The sequence below is a fragment of the Biomphalaria glabrata genome, chromosome 5 (genome assembly GCF_947242115.1).
Source record: "Biomphalaria glabrata chromosome 5, xgBioGlab47.1, whole genome shotgun sequence".
Taxonomy (NCBI): domain Eukaryota; kingdom Metazoa; phylum Mollusca; class Gastropoda; family Planorbidae; genus Biomphalaria; species Biomphalaria glabrata.
In genome coordinates, this window is record NC_074715.1 from 12,603,458 (window position 1) to 12,625,202 (window position 21,745).

The following is a 21,745-nucleotide window of genomic DNA, read 5'->3' on the forward strand; positions in this document are numbered from 1 at the left end:
TATTTTAAATTTTCAGAAAACCAAAGAAATGATTATTGACTTTAGGAAAGGCCATATTGCAGAAATTCAGATAAACACCAAACCGTAGAACAAGTATAAGAATATAAATACCTAGGTATAACCATCAAACTGAAACGGAATGAATACTGTCAAAACCTTTACACAAAAATTCACCAACGACTCTACTATCTCAGAAAGCTAAGAAAATTTTACATCGACAAAACAATTAATCAAAGTTTTCTATACAGCAACCATCAGCAGTCTAAGTAACTTTGCCATCACCTGCTGGTATGGTAATACTTCACTGGCACAAAGACTAAGACTAAATAGACTAATTAAAAAAGCATCGTATATCACTCGAACACAGCTACCATCTCTTGAAGAGCTTTTTCATGAAAGATGCCTTTCCAAAACACTATCGATTCTTAAGGACAACCTGCACCCATTAAACCACTGATCTGAACGTAGTGATCGTCTCCTTTCCATTAGGACTAAAACAGAAAGATTTTAAAACTCCTTTATCCCACTTTCGGTCAGAGTGTTACAAGATCAGCTGTCGTCACCGAGAAGTACATAGAAGTCAAATTCATAAAGAGCTTGTGAATTTTTATGTGTTTCGTGTGTGAATGTTGTTCAAATTTTTCATCTATATTGTTATTGTACAGTAGTTACGCTGAGGTTGCCAATTGTAATCAAACTGAGTTTCCATTTGATTGGATCAATAAAAAGTATCTTATCTATCTCTTATCTTATTAATAAGTAACTAACACTTTTGAACACAATAATGCAAATGGTTTTAGATTATTTTAGCGGCCCCCGAAAGGGGGAAAGACGCTATTAGTTTTGTATGAAATGTCAGTCCGTCTGTCCGTGCCGTTTAGATCTCGTAAACTAAGGTAGTGAAAATCCGACATCATAATATTTTAGTCCATTCAAAGCTCTGATGCAACGGCTACTTTTTTCTTTTATAAAAACGAAAAATCTAGTTTTTTAAATCACTTATGCAGGCATTTTTTTCATAAAAATACACCACTTTTACAACTATTCACTATTAATAGTAACAAACACTGGAGGGGAGAGGACAATTTACCACATTTTGAACACATTTTTGCAAACGATTTTTAATTTTTTGTAAAAGAATTTTTTTTTACATTTGTATTGCTAAGTAAAGTAAGTTCTGTCATACCAACTACTACAATTACACGAAAAAAAATGTTTATTATTTTTTAAAGAGAAAAAATCTATTTAGTATGCATATAAGTTAGACAAAATTTAAAACAACAATTAATAAGGAATTTTTCATATTATCGCGTAAACGGCAATGCTGCGACGCAATCACAGAACACTGAACTAAAGGAATTTTTTTGATTAATTAGAGATTGACATTTACAAAACAATTAGATAGTCATTATAAGACATAAGTTAGGCCAGGTTCACATTTAACTTCACATTCACCTATCCTTTGGTCTACTGGACCGCTGGGGCACCACACAAGATCTGTCAACCTTCTTTCTCCATACTTCTCTGTCATTTGTCTTTGATCGAATTTAATTCTGATGTTCTTTCTGAAAATACTGATACCTGCCTTTTTACCTGCCTGGGTGGACCACTTCGGGGGCCCATTTTTGAGTTTGTGTTTCCACACAAACTGTTTTTGTAATATATATATATATATATATATATATATATATATTTACCTTTGCTGTTTTTTTTTTTTTTTGTTAACTAATTTGACTAGCTGGGGCTTGGGAGAAGTGAATATATTGAGTCATTGTATCATTAGTTAGGGTTTATGGGTCATGATTTTAAATCTTATTCTATTTTTCTGCCCTTCAATGGGTGGTTGAAACAAAAGGACTTTTTTAAAATAACTTTTACCTCCAATGTGGTGATAGCATTATTAGATATCTAATTATATATTAGATATGTAGTGAAATATATAATAGCTGTCCTGTTTGGCTAGGATATAGATTTTCTTCAACTCTGAAGGGACATCAGAAACATAAGACTAAGACTAAGACTAAGACTGCTTTATTGATCCTTACGGAAATTTGTTGTGATTACAAGGACTCGTTTCTCATATAAAGACAACACAACAGAAAAATACACATAAATACAACAGACAACATAAAGAGTTCATTCAGCGACTACACACAGGTATCTTGGTGCATTTCATGTTCCCTGATCAATGAGTGGCGGTGATAGAGTCTGACCGAGTGAGGTACGAACGAGTTTTTGTACCGCTCCGTTCTTGTTTTGATTGACAGCAGTCGCCCACTTCGCGACGACCTGGCGTAGTTCTGATGGAGCGGGTGGCCGTTGTCTTCCAAGATTTTTTCGATTTTTCTTAGGCACGTTTGTTCAAAAAGTTCCTTTAAATGTGGTAATGTTGTGAGTGTAATTTTTGATGCTTTTTTAATGATGTTTTCTAGACGTTGCAACAGTTTAGATGAGGCGTTGCCTTGCCAACAACTTATTCCGTATGTTAGCAGATTTTGTACTGTCGCGCCGTAAAATGTCTCAAGGATCTTCTTGTTTAATTTAAAACTGTTGAGTTTGTATAGAAAAAAGAGTCGCTGGGCTGTTTTCTTTGTCAGAGTTCCAAGGTGGTCTTCCCATGAAAGCTTGTTGATGATAATGCCTAGATATTTATATGCCTTTACTTGTTCTATAGATGTAGTGTTTATTTGCAGTTCACGTATAGTTTGTTTTTTCTTTCTAAAATCTATTATAAGTTCTTTAGTTTTTGTTACATTCAGTTCTAGAAAGTTGTCGGTGCACCAGTTTGTAAACTCTTCTATCGAGCTTCGATACTGAGTTTCGTCTCCTGAAATAAGACCGACTATGGCAGTATCATCAGCGAATTTAATGAGTTTAACTGAGTCATAGATGCTTCTTATGTCATTAGTGTAAAGAGTGTATAGCACAGGAGAAAGTACACAACCTTGTGGAGCACCCGTACATAGTACTCGAGTTGACGATTTGGTGTTGTTGACTTTAACATACTGGGGCCGTTGGGTTAAAAAGTTTAGAACCCATGCTTGCAAGTAAGGGCTTACATTTAAGTTACTCAGTTTGTTTATCATTAGATGTGGCTGTATGGTATTGAAAGCCGAGGAGAAATCTACGAAGAGGACTCGTGCATATGTTTTGGGTATATCGAGATGCTTATAAAGCTGGTCCAAAAGCAATAGAATGGCATCCTCAGTTCCTCTAGCTGCTTTGTATGCAAATTGGTGAGGGTCTAGGCTGTTATTAACTTTTGCTACAAGTTGTTTAAGAATATATTTTTCAAAACATTTCATAACAATAGGTGTTAGTGCTACTGGGCGGAAATCATTTAAGCAATCTATTTTTGGTTTCTTAGGCACTGGTATGATTTCTGAAGTTTTCCAGATGTTTGGAATTACGCACGTTTGCAATGACTGGTTAAAGATATGACAGAAGATAGAAACATGTCAAACAAACATTCTACAAGTACTAATTCTTATTTGAGGCAACATTATTAGTCAGAGATATCAGTACATTATAACGACTATGTCTTTGAACACAAAATTGACTTTATTAAACTAAAATCATAAAGTTAAGGTGACATTAACTGATTAAGAGAATGAACACGCTCCATTTAGAATAAGACCTTGAATGACACTCTAGTGAAATAATTTAAAGCAGAATTATTTAAAGAAAAATTCTAATACAACTTTGGGAATAAACCAGAGAAGAAAAAAAAAAGACAAAACAGCTGATGGCATATTACACATTTTTAATTGCCCTATTAGACAACGATTTGCTTTAAAAAAAAAAGGTTAATACTTATGTAAATAAATTTATCAAAAAATCAATCAATAAATAAATTTCTTGAAATATGATTTAAATTAAAATAATAATTCAATGAGTTGAAAGAAATTGTATTTCTTTGAAGGGGAAAACTGAGCCATTTGTTTCTGAGTTGGACATCCTCTTCAAAGCACACACAAGCATAGTTTGAGCTAGAGAACTGCTTCTCCTTTGATTTCATCGCAGGCCTTATCACTGACTTCAATAACTTCTCTCCGAGTGTATTTAGTGTTGTCCGGGGCACAGAACTTGTCTTTGCTCACTGTATTGAGGCACAGTATGGACGGAGACTTGGGAGAGTCTGCTTCCTTCTTCTTAGTGTAGCACAGTGGGTTTGTTGTACAAGGGGAAAGGCTCTTGTCGGAGGGGTTCTCACTTTTATCCACAGTGGACATGTCCATGTCAATGTCCTCAGCACTGACTTCACATTGTCTGATTTTGGGCTCAGATTCTCTGGCTGTAACCCCATTATTTTCGTCACAGTTGTTTTGACTTATATTGAGGTTCACTGCATTGTCTGCATTTTCAGTTATTGCAGTGGGACCACTGCTAATGGCATTATTATCATCATTGTTCTGGCTCGTGCTCAGGGAAGCTAATTTGTTCGCTGTCAAGTCTGCATTTTCAGATACCTCAGAGGGATCAGTGCTATTTTTAATCTCTTCATCATTGTTCTGGTGCATGTTTAAAGTTGTTAAAAAGTTCACCGCTGGGCCTGTGTTCTCCAATAATGTGGTTGGGCCAGCATTGGCATTCTGCTGATTGCTCTGGCACATAGTCAACAATGATATATCATTGACTGCTGTTTGTGCATTTCCACCGGCTGTGTGAACAATGTTCAGCTGTGACCTTTTTTTGATAGGGTAGCCTCCATCATTTTCGGAATCTTGCTTCTGCTCCTTAGTTAGACACGCTTCGGCTGTCTTTGGGTCCTGACTTACAACTTGAGCATTCTCCAAAAGAGCAATGCTGTATTTGTCTTTTGATGGCTTTTCTGGTGAGCTAAGTCTGATTAGTCTCTTGGCCTTGTTTGCCACCTTGGAATCAACTTTTCGCTTGGAGTCTCTGCAAGGCAAAATTGTAGGCTTACAGACCTCTTTGTCATTATTTGATTCAGAAGATTGTTTTATGGAAGGCTCAACATTTTCATCCACCACTTCTTTACATGGCTGAGTCTCATATTTGACCTCATTCGCTGCATCTCCACTATTTAGTATATTGCAGCTTGGTGTAGGCTGAGAGCATGGGTTTTGATTATCATTCTGCAGAGAAGTTACCTCAATTTCATTATTCACATCCTTGCAAGGTGAGGATTTCAAACAGGGCATTTTATTTGATGCTGTTTCTTCAGATTTTCGCTCATCACAACAGGGTGAAGATTTTAAGCATGGTCTTTGGGAGTCCTTTTCAGGAACTGTTTCTTCACATTTCTGTACATCTCGGCAGGGTCTTTGGGAGTTCTCTTCAGGAGCTGTTTCTTCACACTTGCCTACATCTCGGCAAGGTCTTTGGGAATCCTCTTTTATTTCCTCTGCTTCACAGTTGACCACATCTCTGCATGGTAATCTAGAGCATGGAGTTGAATCAGCTTTCTGTGATGAATTATCTTCACATTCCTTTTTAAACTTTTCTGCTGGTGATCTACGGCAAGGGAACTGAGACTCACTCCTCTCCTTCATTGTAGGTGTTGCTTTATTCAAAGCCTGAGAATCTTTGCGATGCGGGGTAATACAGTAAGGAAATTTAGCATCCCTGTGCTCTGCAGCGCTTTCAGTTGGTTTGTACATCACTTTGCAAATGTTTGTGCTGTGATGGTTCTTCTCGGGTGTCGCATCGCCACCTTCTCTTTCCTGGGCAACACTGTTACCTGTTGCCATCAACAAATGCTTACTCGGATTGTTCATCTCTTCCTGGTGAATTTTCAGCATGATAGAATCTTTATCCGCATCCATGGCAGTGGCACACTTCTGCCTGCTATTTCTCCTAATCAGATATAACATTAGGAGTGATGCCAAGGAAATGGGCACAAGGTTCCGCCACTCAGATTTTTTAAGATTCCGCACAGATTCACCTAGTTAAAAAAAGAAAATCAGAAGCGATTTGGTGAAGTCAAAAAAAAAAAAAAAATCTTACACATGAAACGAAATAAAACCATGAATTTTTGTTTTCCTTTTAAATTTCAAAATAGACAAAACTATAAAATATTGAATTGTGTCCCTTTAACCTTTTTTTTTATTTGAAAAAACTTGGATCATTTAGATTTATCTGGCAAACAGAGGAAAGGACAAATATAACCATCTAAAGATACAAATTAATTATTCAATAAAAACAAAAATTAACAATAAAGATTTTCTTAAAAGTTACATCTATCATCCATATCATTTTTAATTTTCATTAGTATTGAATTGAAATATTGAATTCGCTATCCTCGTTCCAATTTAGGAGATAAAAAAAATTATAATCACTGATTGTGCAAAATGAATTGCCATGTGTGATTTAAAAACTTTCTTCTTGGTAGGCTGTAAATATATTTCTGTACATATATTTTTCATTGTGAAATGTTTTGTTCTTTACTTAGTAGACTTATTATGAAAACAAACATGGTACATGCTAGGCATGTTAGTAGACTTTGTTTCATTTTTTATTATAAATCTTTTTATAATTTTTAAATGAAAGAATGATTTTATGCTGCTTGCGCTGACTAATTAAAGCTAAATACAAAATGTTTTGTATAGACCAGCAAGACCAACTGCCTTTTTTTTTTTATCCAAAACAATAAGTCCAAAGTGAAACCCCAGTCTCCAACAATATTTAAACAAAGACCCTTTGTTCAGCAAAACAAAAAAACAAAAAGTTAAATTGTTCTAGGTCACTAAAAGTTAAATCAATTTAAAAAGATTTGTGTCAACAAATTTAAATCTTTAATTTTTTAAAGATAAAATAAATGAACTATTGTATAAATTTTAAGCACTTTCTATCACATAGTAACAGTGTTAAGAATGTACAAACAAGTACAAATGCAATTATTTTAATAACAGACTATTTAAAATCTATCAATTAGTTATTTACAAACATGATTAATGAATCAAGACTCTAAATAGCAAAAATAAAATCCCAGCTGATGTATAAAACAGTCATTCCTTATAAATCATTAGAGGAAGTTAATGTAATTGAGATCAATCATTAAAGAAGGCCTCAACACTGTCCTGAGATGTCACAACCTGTGGGCAGTTTAGACCTATTTGCTAATTCCCATGTCACAAGTCATGACCTTTAACCCAGCAAAGAGCAATTACCTATGAAGGGGGCTCAAGGTTCGACACCCGACTCAAGCAGAGTTGTGTTAACTGAGCGCCTAAAAGCAGCACTGAAAACCTTCTCCTAGATACCCCCTCCCCCACTGGTCCACAAATGAGATTGGACCATAGCACTCTGAGCATGATCTTAGCATGAAAGTAGTGTTATATAAAAGCTATAATGTATTTATTTATTTACTTTATTCAAATAAACGTGTGATATCCGCAATATTTAATCTAAATCATAGTATTTCATTTTTTTTTTGTTTAGGCCAAAATAAAAATTTAAAAAAAAAAAAAAGAATAGTAAAAAATACTAGCACACGCATAAGTGTACCAGTTTCTTTTCTATTTCACTTGCAGCTGACATCTTTAAAAAAAAAAGGTATAAGAATTCATGAATATTGCCTTTTAATTAATTACCAGTTCATTGATTGGGATAAAAATGTATAAGGTGTCCAGACATTAGATTCATTTGTGGAAAAACTGATTGGGATAGACTTTTATTTGTTGTCCCTCTGCATGTTCAATATACAATATTGTTTTTATTTACATTATTTACTCACAGATTCAAGTGATAGGACTAAAACCAAAGAATGTACAAATTGCACTGTAGTATGTGAAAATTGTTATATTTATGACATGCTATAATAGCCACATTTTTACTGTTTCAATACTCTTAACACTTGCTCAGTACTTAACTGACTATTAATAAACAAACAAAAAACAAAGGAAAACACAACATGTGAATCTAAATTAATAATCAATGCAAACTCTAAACAATTATCTAAGATTAAACCAACAACCAAAAGAAAAATTGGAAATAAAAATTACAATGCTGTTTTACTTCAAAAAAGGAGAGTGTATGTATGTAAATATACAGCACAAATATTACTAAAAACAGGTAGAAATAAATAAGCTTAAAATAATTAACACCATATTATTTTTTAAATTTACAAATTAATATTCCATCCTACGTTTCTAAGTTAACTCTTTAAAAAAAGTTAAATTAATTATTTAAATGAAATATTTAACAAAATTGGAAATAACTAGATTTCTTCACAGTTTAGCAAAGATTTAAAAACAAAGCAACATTATAACTAAATCTTTATCAATTTACTCCTGAGCCCCTGAACTGTCTTCTTCGTGCTTAACCTTTTTCACAGTTTTTGAATGCATTGTCCAAGAAAATATAAGGGTTGTAGTCAGGGCTGACGCCACTAAAGTACTTAGCAGAAACCTGAGGTTTATAAACCACTTGGGATACTTTGGGTTCAGAACATCCCTGAATCCTGCGTAAGAAACACCACAGATCATTATAAGAAAACTAATGGAGTTCGGGTACAGTAACACTGCAGGCCATGCTATTAAGGGCAAGGCTATGCTGTAGCTAAGAGATGACAAGGTCACTTTGTTTGCACTGCCCATTTCATGACCCCATGACACACCTCCAAGAAAGGATAAAATGCAAGCACCATAAGCCAACTGGCAATGTGCTAGGCAGGAGCAGTAGCTGCCGGACAAGTACATGTAAGCAGGTACTGAAAGAAATGGTATCAAACCGGAAACACCGTAAATCATGAAAGGATAAGGCGTCGAAAACAAACTTTTCAAACTCAGAAACTTCAACACTGAAACATTGGAAGTAGTTGCTGGAACGTTACCTATACTCCTCATCTGATGCTCTAAAGAGTCCAAGTTAGCAGTGGAAAGGCCTAATTTTTTGGCAAGATGCCTCATAGGCCCACTGCTAAACTGTCCGGCATGAAGTTTTTCTAGTTTCTGGCTGGTTAACAAAGTCTGACCACCACACAACGGCTTGTATAGTAAAGATCCCAAACATCGTTTATGTAATGTTGTTACTTGCGTTCCGCTGAAAAACAAGTATTTGTTGCTGTGAGTCCAGAAGCACTGAAGTCCTGGGTGTTTGGAAGCTGTTAGCGTGATATATTTTGCAGCCATTACTCTGGGAAAAAAAAAACAGAAACAAAAATGATTTGAAAACTTTAGATAATTTATTTCTATTCTTCTGCACGCTCTGAGTTTTACATGTGAGTGTTTGTTTGTTTTTTCCGAGTGAAATTAAGAGGACAAAAACAAAACAAAACATGAAAGACTTTAACAAAATGTATTCTGTCAAAATAAATTCTTAGAAGAGTTCCAAAGGTGATTTTTTCCTACCAGATCTGGGAACAAAAATCTCTTTCCCTGTTGGTGCTTACTGATAACTGATATAATAAAACATTGAAGACAGGAACGCTGGCAACCTACAGGTTATTTATATGAAGCAAAAGTGAACGCTAAAGCCCATAGCCCAAGATACCAAAAAAACGAAAGTGGAGCTGCATAAGACAAACCCTGCGAAAACCAGCTACCAATGTTGCAAGGCAGGCACTTGATTGGAATCCGCAAGGAAGAGGAAAGTGGGCAGGCCCAAGCAAACCTGGAAGAGGTCAGTCATCAGTGAAGCTGAGGACACAGGAAAGAGATGGGAGAAGATGAAGAAAGCTGCTCAGAAGCAAGTTGGATGGAAAGGTGTGGTTGCGGCCCTATGCTCCCCTGGGAGTGCACAGGATTAAGTCAAGTCAAAAGTGAAATCATCAGAAATAGAGCTTGATAAACAAAAATGCAAACTATCAAAAATGTGATGAATATTACACAGATACAAACTAACTAGAATTCAAAGTCTGGTTTCTAAAAAACAATTTAACTTTCATGCTTAAGCTTGTAGGTCAAGTCTAGTCACAAGAATGTGACATCACATGATCAGATTATGAGTGCAAATCCAAGTGCATGACTTAAGTTAGGTGACAAAAGGCGGGGGAAGGCTGAAGATAGCGTTAGCATTGACGGAAGGTTATAGCGTTTTAGGGAATGAGAATAGAGGGAAGGTAGTTGAAGTTTGGCTAGTCAGTTTTAGACAGTTGCAGCTAGAGTTAGGACTCAGAGAGTGAGAGCTAGAAGTCCCTAGTTTAAATTAAATAAGCATTTCGTCTATTTCATATTTTTCTAATATTATAATATCCTGTATCTGAATTGTATTTTATCTATATTTATTGTTTCAAGTTTGAGTTTAAAGGAAATAAACTAAAAAAAAAATTATATCTACACATGTCATTTATGGCATCTTAGAAGTGTTTCTTTTGTATGCATATATATCAACAGCACCTGCGAATCTGCATGTCAGATAAAGTATGAAGAAGATGCGACACAAGTCTATCTCTTCAACTGACGTCGTGACATAAACCATTTAGTTGAAATACTTTTAGCCACTGTGGTGTAAATGCAATATTTGAACAGAGTAATTATTATGATTATTAAAAACTAAACATTATGGAAGATTATTTAAATTGTTTATTCCAATGCGTCCCATATTTTGTGTTCTTCAAGGCTTACATTCAAAGCAAAAGTATAAACTTGTAAATTGGTTGTTGTCCCTAGCCACCAACTGTAATGGACCAGAGTATTTCTGTTCATGTCTTGATTGACTACATTACACTAGTAGTTGGCAGGTTGCTGCTCAAAGTCTAATGTGATCGTTTGATAAATCGATGTTTTTATGTTTTGGATGGAACTCCTGGCCCATCAGTTACTTGTCCTGAAGACAATTTGTGAAATTATTTTGTCTGAAACTATTAGCTTTGACAGCTTTTTGATGAAGCTACTAAAATGATAAGAGGGCACTTGTGAGGGCACTTTCTATGAAGAAAAAGGTCGGGACTTCTGCATCCATGAATGTTTCAGTCTTTGGTCCAGTCAACTTCTATTCTGATTCACATTATTATGTTTCTGCTTCTGCCTAATTCAGGATTTGTCAATGTCTATGCTTTTCAAACACTTCCTATTATACCAGCACTTCATTTGAATTCTAAGGTGTAGGACAATGTTACAATTTCCACTTCAACTTTCATCCATGATGCCAATAAGGCCACAAACTGGGTATCACTGATTGGCATAACAAAGAAATTGGGCAAAGGAAGGAAATAGCACTACATGAAATTGAATAGCTGCAGCTCAATCTCCCATCTTAATTTTCTTTCAACCACATCCATGTCCTAAAGGGTTGAGCTTACATTTGAGGGAATATGGTGCATTAAAGAAACGATTATAACACATTTCAGAACCACACTGCTAGCACCCATGTTCCCTCTTCCCCTATCACTTATTTAGTGACTTAGTCACATTCCTTGTTCACTTATTTAGTGACTTAGTCACCTTCCTTGTGTATTTACTTGGTGACTTAGTCAACTTCCCTTTGCAAATTACTTCGTCCCATTCCTTGTGCACTTACTTAGTGACTTAGTCACCTTCCTTGTGCATTTACTTGGTGACTTAGTCACCTTCCCTTTGCACTTACTTAGTCACATTCCTTGTGCACTTACTTAGTGACTTAGTCACCTTCCTTGTGCACTTACTTAGTGATTTAGTCACCTTCCTTGTGCATTCGCTGTTAGAATCAACATTAAATTCAGTCTGTAAACATTGTCAATGCTATAACCAACAATCCAAACTTTCTCTCATGCTATAACATTGCACTTACCTGTTTATTTGTTCTGAGAAATGACTCTGAGAATTCAAATTTTTTACTGCAACATTAGATTTTATTTCAGCCCACCTGTGAAGAAAATTAATTGTCTTAAGAATTAACTTTTAAAATGTCTGAAAAGAATAAAATACAATAATGTATGATAATTAATATATGATCATTTAATATTTTAATAAATGAGTTTCCATAGCCCATGGCTAGTCAGCACTAGGGTCTGTCTGATTTATATGATAAATTACTCTCTTCTAGGCTAAACTAATCAGGGCCTACAACTAGATCTAGCCAGTTCGGCAAAGACCTGTGCTGTAAATATCACACTCGTAAGTCACGGCGAATGTAATCAAGCAAGTGGTCAAGCAACGTTCCATGCATTTCTAGCAGGCCAGTAGAGACCCTATAAAAGAGCGAGTGTGTCAGAATCACTTCACGCTACTTCACAATATGACCAGTACGAGGGAGAACCAGCACGGTGTGTGAAGTCAGGTGGAACAAGACTAGGTTTTTGTAAAGACAGTGTTAATGTTGTTGCCAATTGTAATGTATTTGAAATTAAACTGACTGATACTTTGGAGCCCTGAGTTGTGAGGTTCTTTAAGTCTGTTGTGTCGTGTGGTGCAGTTTGAAGAAAGCCTGGATAGTAGGAGAGACGTAAAAATACTTTATGAATGGACAGTAGATCTATATCTAGATCTCATATAGATCTAAATCTAGTCTTCTAGAAGTTAGTAGATGCTAGATCTACTTATCTACAGGTCTCAGTAGATTATTAGATTAAATCTATCTATCTAGAATCTATAGAAAGTAGACACACAGAATGGTGATAGAATCATGAAAGATGACATGATCATGATTGTTACTGCACATGTAGACTGTAGTACTGTAACTGTACAGTCACAGTGAGTACAGTGTACAGAAGGCAGGATAGGGTAAACTGGTAGTGTATCGGTATATATACTATATACTCTACTGACTACTCTAGTGGGTAGACTATACCCCAGTGAGTGTAAATAGAATTGATTGATTGATTTGAGATTAAATTTTTTACGAGATCGATGAACGGAACAATCATTGTCAATAGACTTTGACTTTACTTTTTACTTTTACAGCAACATTTATTATTCAATTAACCTCACTGGACCTCAGTTATTCTTCACTAGCTAGATCTTGCATGTGATTAATTAGATCCATCAGATCAATCATTAGTTCATTACTCTAGGTTCAAATTTGGAACTCTGGACAAATGATGACAAAATTGAAAATATGATTTTAATATTATATTATTATATGTCTGTCTTCAGACTGTCTTGAGTCTTGACTCTTGGCGTCTTGGTTAACAGCTAATGGCTAAATCAAATATTGATTTAAAAAATTAGATCTAGACTCTTATATTTATATTAAGTTATATCTAGATCTAGACTAGAGTCTACAATACTCTACAATAGTCTACATCTAATCTAGTCTAGACCTAGACTCTATGACTCGATCACCTGTTGCTCGATTATGTTGCCAATGCCCTTGAATCTTTGTCAACTGTTGGGGTACACACAATAATGTTTATATTACATAATTTCGGAGTGGCTTCCCTTGTATGCTAAGTTTAGGAAATTTCGCATTGCCTGATCTAAGAATAACAAAAAAAAATATATAGACTCTATAAATATCGAGGCCTAGGCCTAGGGTCAATAGTAACATAGGGCCTATCAAACCAATGAAAACGAAACATAATTCCAATTTAATAACATCGACCAATCGCAGTTTGTGTGAAAGGTTACACGTCTAATTTGCATAGCCTCGTCGCCCAACAAGCATGCGGGATTTTGTGCCACTGCTTCTTCGGCATTTGACGTCATGTCGGTGGAGAGACTTCCCAGATGCCTGTGCGTCGACGGAAAAACTTTCAATACATGGACGACGACCGCCATTCCTGTAGCAAAACGTCGTTTCTCGAGCGGGCAAAAAAAGGCGAATTCGGGTGATTTTGGCTAGTCTGATGCCCCTAACTCCTTCTCAAATTAAAGATAAGCTTATAAATGCACTCGACAACGATAAAAATGTAAGTTTTAGGCAAAATATAAATGAAAAATAAATAAAAATGTAAAAATCATCTTGGTCCTATTTTTTTTGTTAAAAGTTAAGCTAACTCAGTAACTGGGTTAGTGTTAATGTATGATGTATGGCACTAGATCTACTCTAGACTAGTTTTAAACAACTTTACGCAGGCTATACATTATAATTTAGTTTACTGTTAAACAAGCATACAACTAATGCAAGTATTTAGAATCATCTAGATCTTAAAAACATCTTTTGATCAAGTATATTTAATTCATAACCCAAAACCACACTTCTGACTTCATTAAGTTCATATTCTAGATTAGATCTCTATTTATATTATATTCAGTGTCACGGAGTATCATCATGATCATAGTGAATCAAGAGTTCTCTAAGTGTTTGTCTCACTTCACTCATCTCAAATTCTTAGTCAGGCCCTCATTTTTGGATGGCAAGCCCATCCTTATTTAATGTTGCTTTTATATTATCTAGACTAGATATAAATCTAGCTACTCTTGATTTTAAGAATAAGATATCAAATCAAGTATATAGAATCTAGATCTGTCAATCTATGACTGTATGACTATGTAGACTAACTACTAGATTAGATCTAAGTCTAGCATCTTAATCTTGCACACTAGGGCGACTAGGCCCTACTCATTGTCAGTGAACAGTCAGTGCTAGTCTAGAATCTATTCTAGATCTAAATCTAGCAGAGTAGACACAAGACAATCACTAAGTTTTAAGAGTCGAGTGACTAGAGTTTAGGAGTCTTGTAATCCTAATGTCCTTGTCTAGATCTAAAATCTATTCCTTAAAAACTAGATCTAGTGACTAATAAAATCTAGCCAATGTAGCAAATTATAGATCAAGATCTACTCTTACGTTTAATGTAGTAGACTAAATTCTTCATATGGACAATATGGAGATCTAGATTCTAGATTCACATTTATTTTAAGACCAAGACTGTAAAAAAATGTTTGTTTGTTTGACTGCCATATTGATCCTTATTATAAGTAGTTATTATGCCAGGCTTATTTATTGGAAATGTGTTAGTGTTGGGATTACAATACAAGGACTTTTTCAATTAATAAATAATTTTAAAATAACATTCCACGACGAAGGGAACCTAGACAACGTAAAAGATATATTTATAATATATTTAATATTAATACAGTATAATAAAGTACTGGTTTAGATTGTAGGAATGAAGTCTAGGCTATAATATAATTGATCGGGACTTGTAAAAATGTGTGCAAGCTTTGCAATGGAACATTGTACCCACAATAAATGACTTACACATTGGCAACAAAAATAAAACAACAAAAAGTAACTTAATGACAATATTCATTGTTGTTGATGTGCTAATAAAGTTACCTAAATTGACCCAATATTATGTAGTAGAAGTATATCTGCTTTCTAAAACTATCATATTTTGTTTTTAATAAAGTTATTGTTGTCTCTTTTAATGCTGGTAGTATAAATGTTTTCACTCAAAAATACAATACCTTTAGTCTGTAAGGAACTATGTCTTAATTAGTATAATGTATGTGAAAATGCATAATAATGCATTTTTTGTGTGTTTTGTGCATCTTATCAAATGTGTCCATATACTAAAACAACTCCCCTTTTATGTATCAGGCAAAGAAGGATGGATCTAATTTATAGAAGCACAAGATTTAATAAAAAAAAAGGCACACATAGAATTATGAGAAAAGGGGTTGTTATCATTTTTGTTTTGAAACAGGTATAGATATCCATTGTACTAGTCACTAGTGATTAAATGATTTTTTAAAAAATGCATGGAAAAGCTATATAATAATGTCTAGTATAGAGCCATCCATGTTTAGCATGGTGAGGCTAAGGAAGTCTTTATGTGGCCGATCTCTAGAGAGTGCTTGCCATCATCCCATGTGTCAAACAATGTAGGAGGATCTATGTCTAAGTAAGCTTGTATCACATTGTAAACCATTTAGTGTGATTTCACTAGCGCAGCTGTCTTGTTCGCTATTGAAAAGGTAATGAGGAAAGCTTTGTATTTCTTTGGTTTGCAATATAATCACTTCAGAGTTCAGAGAGAGTAATATGACAATTCTGTGAATAAATGAAGGCTTTTCTCTAGTTTAGAAACAATAACCTATTGTGTTTTTTTTTAGTTTTTATTTTGTTTTTTTTTAACCATATGAATACTTGTGGTTACTGCAGTTTTAAGCATTTATGTAAAAAATTATGTATTTTTTAAAATAATTATGGTATGGTCTTCTTCGTTCTCATTCTCAATTTACTTGTCGGAAAGTTCAGGTCAGTAATCCTATATCTGAGATGAACTGCACAGTGGTTTCCAGGTCAGGCAGTTCTCCAAATAGTTTTTGCTTTACAGGAGGGTTTTCAAGTTTTGCGTCCAGAGTCTTAATATATCTTAATTGATATAGTGTGCAGCTTTGAAGGACATGGTCAGCATTCTCTGGTGATGCTCCACAAGAGCTGGTTTCGCTCGTCCTGACTTCAAGCTTCCGGAACATAAGTTGTCTCATTCTGTTGTGTCTGGTTCTGAATTGAAATATTATAAATGTGTTGGTCATGTCGAGATAGCTTATAATAGGCGTCCTTTTTCTTGTAATTGGGATGTGAGCTGGTCTAATTCTCATTTATTCTACATTCTATTATTTTCATTTCTTCTGGGTAGAGGGGAATTTTCATTTGTTTGTTAATTCTTCCATCTTTGGCCAGTATATTTGCTTTTTCATTCAATGTGTGCTGGAATCCATTGAAGAAGTTTCCTTGCTGTTAAGGTTTACAAGAGCTGTCCTGAGTTGCTTTATATAGGAAGTATCCAAGTTTTTCAGGCTTTGAAGGACTATTTTGGCATTGGTCAGTAAGACAATTTGGCTGTTTGGTGTACATGGGGAGTTTATTAGTGTGGTAGCTGCTAGTTCCAGTGCTTGCCTTTCTGCTTCTATGTCCAAGAGATCGCCAGTTGCAGATGACTTTTCCAGTCTTTCTCCATTGGGCCATTCAATTAGTATGTCAGCTTCTCCATTTGTGTTGGATTTTTGTGAGGATCCATCTTTGTAGACTCTGACCCATTGGTTGTTAGGGTAATGGGTTTTTAGAAAAGAGTTCACTAATTCCTTGAGCTCTGTTTGGTTGTGATATATATTTTTTTTTACACTTTCGATGCTGTCTCTGATATGAGGGAGGGGCATCTGGTCCCAGGGATGAAAAGCAAAATGCTGCGCCTTTAACTCAATAGTTACATTTTATAAGTGGCATTTCTTTTTAATGTTCTGTGATTCCTGATCAAAATGAGTTCTTTTTAGTCGTTTTGGGTGTCTGTGTAAGGATTCTATTTTGGTGAATTGGAAAAGTTTTTTTTTTTTCTCTTCTTTCATCCAAAGAGACCAGGGCAGCAATTTCCTCCATGGCTCTAATGGGTGTTGTTTTTATAGCCCCTGTCATAATCCTAAGGCCTATATTTTGTACCTTGTCTATTTTCTGTAAGTTGGTTTTGGCTGCTGAGCCCCAAGCAAATAAACTAAGGCCTCTCTCTAGTTTAGAAACAACAACCTTTTTTTTTATATTTTATTTTCGCTTGTGGTTGCTGTAGTTTTAAGCATGTATGTAAAGAATTATATATTTTTTATATAATTATGTTAAGTAATAGTAATTTTTTAAAATAAAGTGTCAGTCTCGTTTCCTTTTTTTTTTATTTGACTTTTTAAAAAAAAAATTTTTGTGGGGGAACAGGTTAGTTGTTATTTCCTTTCTTGTTAATGGACATCGACTATCTAACATTTTTAGATTACAGTTTAAACATTTCATTATTCATTGTTACAGATCATTGATGAGAAAGCAGTTGAAGAAGTTATTACACTTTTGGAGGCCAGTAACATCACGAAGGAAATTTTAGAGGTTTGGCCTGAACTTGTAATATTTTTTATGAAGAAAATAATTTCATTGTCTTTTCCTCCAGCTTATTTTTGCTTTTACCAGCTACCCGTTCGTAATTATGTCAAAGTATCGTTTGATAAAGCCTCCAAGCCATGTTACCTTTTCCAGTTATTGTTACATTCTAAAGGACACGTGTATTTATTTTTTTCACTTTGTATTCATCAAATCTCACACTTAGCTTATTACTTTGCCATTTCAATTATGGATTGCTTAAATCTCCATTATATCAAAATTTCATAAGCTATGCTATCCTGTATTGACTTAAAATTCATCATAAATAAAAAGGAATAATTTTATAAATTTTTTATTTTGTTTTCTTTTTCTCTATTATAGTAGTTTAATATGTAAACATACAGTATTTTATTATTTTTAATAAATTTTTTTTTTTAATAGCAAACACGCTTGGGACGAGACATCAATGATATTCGCAAAACAAGCAAAAATCCAGTGATAGCCAAACGAGCTAAAAATCTGGTGAAATCATGGAAAAAATTAATAACACCAGTTGCCAATGGTCAACATCCTGCTCAGAAAATAAGCCCTGGTCTTTCTCCGGCTGTCAGTATCAGCAATGCCACAGCCAAAAATCTGCCCTCTCCTGCTTTGATAAATGTACGTCAGCAGGCCTTAAAAGCTGCTGGGCCAGTGAGAAGCCCAATTGTACAGCCCAAAGCCAACCAGCAAGTATTGCCTACTTCAAAGTTAGCGCAGCCAGAGGCCAAACTAAAGCAAGGCACAGACAAAAAATCACCCATGCCTGCTGCAATAAGACAATCTCAAAGACATGGGAATAATTGTGTAAATGATGATTCTAACTTTAGTTGGCCTGGGACTCCTCCCTCTACCATCAGTGACAGCAGCCAAGACCGTCTTATTGGTGATCGTGAGAATCAAGATTCTTCATCGGCAGGAAATAGGGGTCAAAGGACAGTGCCAGACAAACGTAATTTCAATTTCGATAACAGTCATTTGGTTCATTCCGCTGAGTCCACAGCAAAGTCATTAAATAGGGCATCAGATCAAAGAGAAGTGTCAAAAACTAACATAGCCAATCGTAAAAGAGCACGACCCAGTGAGTTTGATGATTCTAATGATTCATCAGTTTATATACCATCGTCTAAACAGCCCCATCTTGTTTCTTCATCTCCAAGTCTTTCAACTTTTAACAGAAATGATGTGATAAATGGTACAGTTAAAAAAAAAAGTATAAAATCTCCAGGGGTCAATGCTCGTGATAATGTGGCCACTGATTTTAAAACTATGGTATCTTCCTCTTCTAGAAACAGCCTCAATGACCAATCAGATGCTTCCATGTCATTTAATCGCAGTCAACAAAAATTTGCAGCTTTACGGCAGGACAGTGTTGACTCCAGGGTCTCTGTTCAGTCATCTGATTCTAGGAGGATTAAGGAAAAACATAGCAAGGTCAAAACAACTGAACAACTTCTTGAAGATATGCAGAAAAGGTTGGCAACTACAGTGGATACTAATGTCATTGCTCAACTTAGGACTAACCAAATGAAAAAAGATACAGACACACAGAAAATTGTTCTTCCATCTGGTTCCAAACATAGAGGTCGTAAAAAGAAACAGGATCGGGGTCTCCCAGACACAGAATCTGCATCAGACGGTCGCAAATTGGCACAAACAAAAAATGAATACATTGAAAGATTTCTTCTAACTTCAGTTGCTCCTGTTCCTGGAGAGGATGCTTTTGAACATTCATTGCCTTCAAGGCAAGACTCTCTGGATGAGCATCATATAAATTTAGGTGGATGTAGTTCGTCGTTTTCTCAATCTGTTTATGACCCTGGCTTTTCTTACTCAGGACGCCAGGATAAGCCAGATTCAGGGCCTTCTGCCAGCCCACCTGAAGCCAGAGACATTTCTGAAGTTATGGGTTCATTACCTTCTACATCAGCATCACTAGAATCTTCTGTTCGCCTTTCAGAAGAACAAGTTCTAGCTCGTCTCCCTCCCATTGATTATGGTAATATAGATTGGACAATGCATGACTATCCTGCTCCTCAGGAGCTACCAGTGACTGCTGGACTTGTGGATAGGTTACACAAAGATAATATTCCTGGTCTAAATGGGACATATGACTTTGTAGGACAGTTCAAGAAATGGCATGAAACGCTTACTTTGGATACTGTAAATGGTGAACCACTCTACATTCTGCCCTATGTGATCCCTAATGACTGAGTGCTGAGCGTTATTTGGTTGTGATTGTTGCTGTATCTGATCTGGCTGCTGTTATTCCTCTTGCTGAACTCTAGTTAATGAGATGCTATTGGCACATTTGTGCACACCAGCGTGGCTTCAAGGCCATATGCTGTTTGTGTGTAGTTGATGTTGGCTGCTCGGACACATTCCTCAGGAGCATGCGTGTCAACTGAACCACCCCATTTTTTTTTCCTTTTTTTTTTTTTAATGGGGTTTAAATCTTCGGTTTGATTAACAGAATGTTTTGTGATTGATGCAACCTGGTTCATTTTGTTTTTCAAACATGAATACACATCTAGCTAGAGTTAATTAGATCTTTTAAGTAATTTGTGTTGATTTTTATGATTCCTAAACACATTTTCAACTATTTTTTAGCCACTGTGCTAAATTAGAGTAATTACTTGTACCCAAAGTTAATTAAAAAAAAAATTGTTATGAATTTAACAAAATGCTGTGTGCTGAAAGAATTATTAATTTCAAAAAAATTTTTGTCTTTTTATTTAAATTTCCTGCTGTAATACAAATACATTTTTTCTCATATTAGAAGTCACTTATTTTAGGACGCAAAGTAAGTGAAGAATTACTTAAAGGAATACAAAATCTACAAAAGATACAATGATAACTAGATCTCCCAGTGTCACTGTTAATTTTGTGCCTTTGAACAAGTCAAAAGAACAGCTAGAATAGTAATTAAACAAAAAATTTCTATGCAACCGATTGTGATAAGTGTATATCTTCTCATTATATATAATAACTTATTGGCTTTGAACAGCAAAAATTTAAATTGGATAAGGAAAAATTAATTACAATTTGTTGTAATGATCATATATATATATTATTTTACTAATAGTGATACAGTTAAATGGTTTTAATGTCTGTTACAAACTTCAGATTATTTCCTCAGTGGTGCATCTTTTTGTTTTAAAGATTCTCCTTTTGTAATGGAAGTAAGACATTATTTCTGTGTAAATTTGTCTTTTTCCTCCCCATTTTTTTCTATATGAATGTAATTTATTTAAGAAAAAATAAAACCTGACCTTCTGCATTACATATATAACAAGCAATAAATAAAGAAGAAATAATTACAGTTATCTTTAATGAGAATCTAAGAGGCCATTATTGTGTACAGTGTTGTTACAGAGATATGTAACTTGTTAAATAGTTAGGGACTTAGCATCCTCTGCTGGGTATAGTTTCAGATGATTTTGTTAGAGTTCCCCCCCCCCCCTCCACCCTGTTTCATTAGCAGTATTTGTTTTTCAGATTGCATGTAAATAGTTATCTCCCTAATGTGTTATGTTTGAGGATGTTGCTTTGTACTGCCTGAGAAGTATGACACCTTTCAGTATAATAATCATTGTAACCTTTCATGTCTGTGATGGAAACTTTCTCCAGTGGGTTAGTTGTATTTTTTCATGATGTGAATGGAATGTCTGTGAGGTGGAAGGGTTTTGGGTTAGGGTTTATTTTGTTCATGCATATTTTTTTATATATTGAGATCAGAAAACCTTTTGCCATACAAAGAAAGGGAGGGGACAGTGCTGTGTAACTCAAAGTGTTAATGTAAAAGCAAATTCCCTGACCTAAAGGACACAAAATAAATAAATCTATACATATCTTTTTGTCTTTGTTTTACATTTAGTCTATGTTGATCATACGTTTTATTGCCATTTAATGTTGTTAATGCATTTATTTAATGAGCCAAAGAACATAGTCAATTGGGAAGGGGTAGGAGTTTTGGTCAAGCTAATTTTTTGTTCAATTAAATCAGTACTGGTGCACTACTTATGGTTACCAGTACATTATTTTTAGCAATACTTTTTTTTTTTTTTATAGTACT

General features: G+C 34.9%; 2 protein-coding genes across 3 annotated transcripts; one reads left to right on the forward strand and one right to left on the reverse strand.

Annotated features, from left to right (window-relative positions):
* Nucleotides 1-3,748: 3,748 nt before the first annotated feature.
* Nucleotides 3,749-13,323, reverse strand: LOC106070876 (uncharacterized). 2 transcript variants are annotated; one of them, XM_056028922.1, is made up of 4 exons: nt 13,167-13,323; nt 11,674-11,748; nt 8,798-9,099; nt 3,749-5,908 (listed from the first exon to the last, which is right to left on the reverse strand). In XM_056028922.1, the coding sequence occupies exons 3-4, from the start codon at nt 9,093-9,095 to the stop codon at nt 3,990-3,992; spliced, it is 2,217 nt and encodes a 738-aa protein (XP_055884897.1). In that variant the 5' UTR covers nt 9,096-9,099; nt 11,674-11,748; nt 13,167-13,323; the 3' UTR covers nt 3,749-3,989. The 2 variants fall into 2 exon arrangements, with proteins under 2 accessions (XP_055884897.1, XP_055884898.1); XM_056028923.1 differs by lacking the exon at nt 13,167-13,323 and adding an exon at nt 12,818-12,840.
* A 181-nt stretch (nt 13,324-13,504) lies between these two features.
* LOC106070875 (mediator of RNA polymerase II transcription subunit 26-like) lies at nt 13,505-21,523 on the forward strand. Its single transcript, XM_013230856.2, has 3 exons — nt 13,505-13,732; nt 17,566-17,640; nt 18,073-21,523. The coding sequence occupies exons 1-3, from the start codon at nt 13,670-13,672 to the stop codon at nt 19,882-19,884; spliced, it is 1,950 nt and encodes a 649-aa protein (XP_013086310.2). The 5' UTR covers nt 13,505-13,669; the 3' UTR covers nt 19,885-21,523.
* The last annotated feature ends 222 nt before the right edge of the window (nt 21,524-21,745 follow it).